Source organism: Clupea harengus, chromosome 24 (assembly GCF_900700415.2).
Source record: "Clupea harengus chromosome 24, Ch_v2.0.2, whole genome shotgun sequence".
In the NCBI taxonomy this organism is placed as follows: domain Eukaryota; kingdom Metazoa; phylum Chordata; class Actinopteri; order Clupeiformes; family Clupeidae; genus Clupea; species Clupea harengus.
This window is the reverse complement of record NC_045175.1, coordinates 13,417,019-13,419,510: the sequence shown is the minus strand read 5'-3', so window position 1 is coordinate 13,419,510 and position 2,492 is coordinate 13,417,019. Positions and strand designations below refer to the sequence as shown.

Genomic DNA, 2,492 nt, shown 5'->3' with positions numbered 1-2,492 from the left:
AGGCCAGCTGTGAATGATGCTGCCATATGATACAAGGCCTACAGACTACTGCTGTGAATGATGCTGCCATATGATACAAGGCCTTCAGACTACTGCTGTGAATGATGCTGCCATATGATACAAGGCCAGCTGTGAATGATGCTGCCATATGATACAAGGCCTACAGACTACAGCTGTGAATGATGTTGCCATATGGTTCAAGGCCTACAGACTACTGCTGTGAATGATGCTGCCATATGATACAAGGCCTACAGACTACAGCTGTGAATGATGTTGCCATATGGTTCAAGGCCTACAGACTACTGCTGTGAATGATGCTGCCATATGATACAAGGCCTACAGACTACAGCTGTGAATGATGTTGCCATATGGTTCAAGGCCTACAGACTACTGCTGTGAATGATGCTGCCATATGATACAAGGCCTTCAGACTACAGCTGTGAATGATGAAGCCATATGGTTCAAGGCCTACAGACAACAGCTGTGAATGATGCGGCCATGATACAAGGCCTACAGACAACAGCTGTGAATGATGCGGCCATGATACAAGGCCTACAGACTACAGCTGTGAATGATGCTGCTCTGCTCAAATACTGGCATCTACAAACCAATGCAATTGTCATTGACTGAGTCGGTGATATTTTACTAAAATGTAAAAGGAAGTAGGTCTACTAAAAGTAAACCCCCAGCCTTAGACACACGCAGGTCCCTCACAGGATTGCATATATATACAACAAGTATTTGGCTTATTGTATGGACTTAATGGCCAATATGGCTTATTTTATAGCAAAGATTCACATGTGAGGCCTATACACATAGGTCACAGCACATCCACAGTGCTCTGGCATACAAACAGAATATCACCATGCCCTTCTCACAGGTAAAATGATTAATCAGACAATACAGCAGGATGAGGTTTTATGTCTCACAATGTTCTCAGAGTTCTTCAGAGTTACATACGTACGTGCCACTGCCCCACCTCCTTTGTTTTGAATTGGCTGTGGGTGCTGCTGAGGATCTATGCTACACTACAGATGATCGGATTTCTACAGTCTCCTCCTGTTTGCTATCTAAACACAGTTTATTATTTTTGAAAGACAGTTAGAAATGTTGAAATGTTGAAGTGTTCAGAGAAACCCAAGTAAGAGTTTAATCAACCCCACTATAGGCCTGTATTTAAAACAAAGTATAACATCCGAGAGTTTAGCCTTCAAAGTGCAACTAACCAATAATTTGAATTTATGAATTCAACACAAACAATCAAGCGAAATCTGTGATCAGTCATACAGGCCACGTCTAACACAAATCTGATTATCTGTCGCCGTATCCGACACATACAAAAAATATGGCCATTCAAAGGCTGTGCTTCATTGTTTCGTATCTGGGAACGAGGTTCGGCTGGTTGTCTGGGCGTGTCGTAGTGATGCGGGGGAGTCTTCACAGAGGTCCTCTCAGTGCATATATATTGAAAAGTCACAGTGTTTCTTTTCACTGTTGTTTGTAGCGCCGACTCAAGAACTGTAACAATGAGCGGAAGAGGTAAGGGAGGGAAAGGACTTGGAAAAGGTGGCGCCAAGCGTCATCGTAAGGTTCTCCGTGATAACATCCAGGGTATTACCAAACCAGCGATTCGCCGCCTGGCTCGTCGTGGTGGCGTGAAGCGTATTTCTGGTCTCATTTACGAAGAAACTCGTGGTGTGCTGAAGGTGTTCCTCGAGAACGTGATCCGTGATGCCGTCACATACACCGAGCACGCCAAGAGAAAGACCGTGACCGCCATGGACGTCGTTTACGCACTAAAACGCCAGGGTCGTACTCTGTACGGATTTGGTGGTTAAACGCTTTCATTTCGTGTCTCACTCTAACTCAAACGGCTCTTTTAAGAGCCACCCATATCATCTTTTAAAAGTGCATATCGAAGTCACATACCCAGTCTACATGAGTTTGAATGAAGGACATGTAACAACTTATATTGATTCATAGCGTTAGTGAGCATCTTAATATTTTCGGAAGCAAATCTCTCTAAAAGTCACAATTGTGCGTAGGGTGTATGATCGCTGGATAAGGTCTCCATGATCAGTATAGTTTGGTTGCTTCACATAGTGGGTGATATAGAACAAGGGATGTTAAGTTCTTTTTGGTGTGTGTGTGTGACCTTGTAGGAGGAGAGACAGGTGACTTGCATGCACCTGCATCGATGTGTGGAAGATGCATTATATTGAATAAAAAAAGATTACATTTGGATTTGAGTACTAATTTATGTTGAGGATAGTTGACTAAGATTTTATACATTTATTGTAATACACTCATCAGTATTTGCACTCATTCTAGAGTCGTGCTGTCATGCCATGAAATAAAAATAACACTCAGCTGTCATATATCTACTGGTGGTGAAGGGTCATTGCAACACACATGATTGGCTATCTGAAAAAGAGAGGAGAAAGGTCACACACATACACTGACAGTTATACAGTATATGACATTGTAATAAT

General features: G+C 42.6%; 1 protein-coding gene across 1 annotated transcript; it reads left to right on the top strand.

Moving 5' to 3' along the window:
* Positions 1–1,475: 1,475 nt before the first annotated feature.
* LOC105910310 (histone H4) lies at positions 1,476–1,956 on the top strand. The gene has a single exon (XM_012839020.2). The coding sequence runs from the start codon at positions 1,527–1,529 to the stop codon at positions 1,836–1,838; it is 312 nt and encodes a 103-aa protein (XP_012694474.1). The 5' UTR covers positions 1,476–1,526; the 3' UTR covers positions 1,839–1,956.
* Positions 1,957–2,492: the final 536 nt, after the last annotated feature.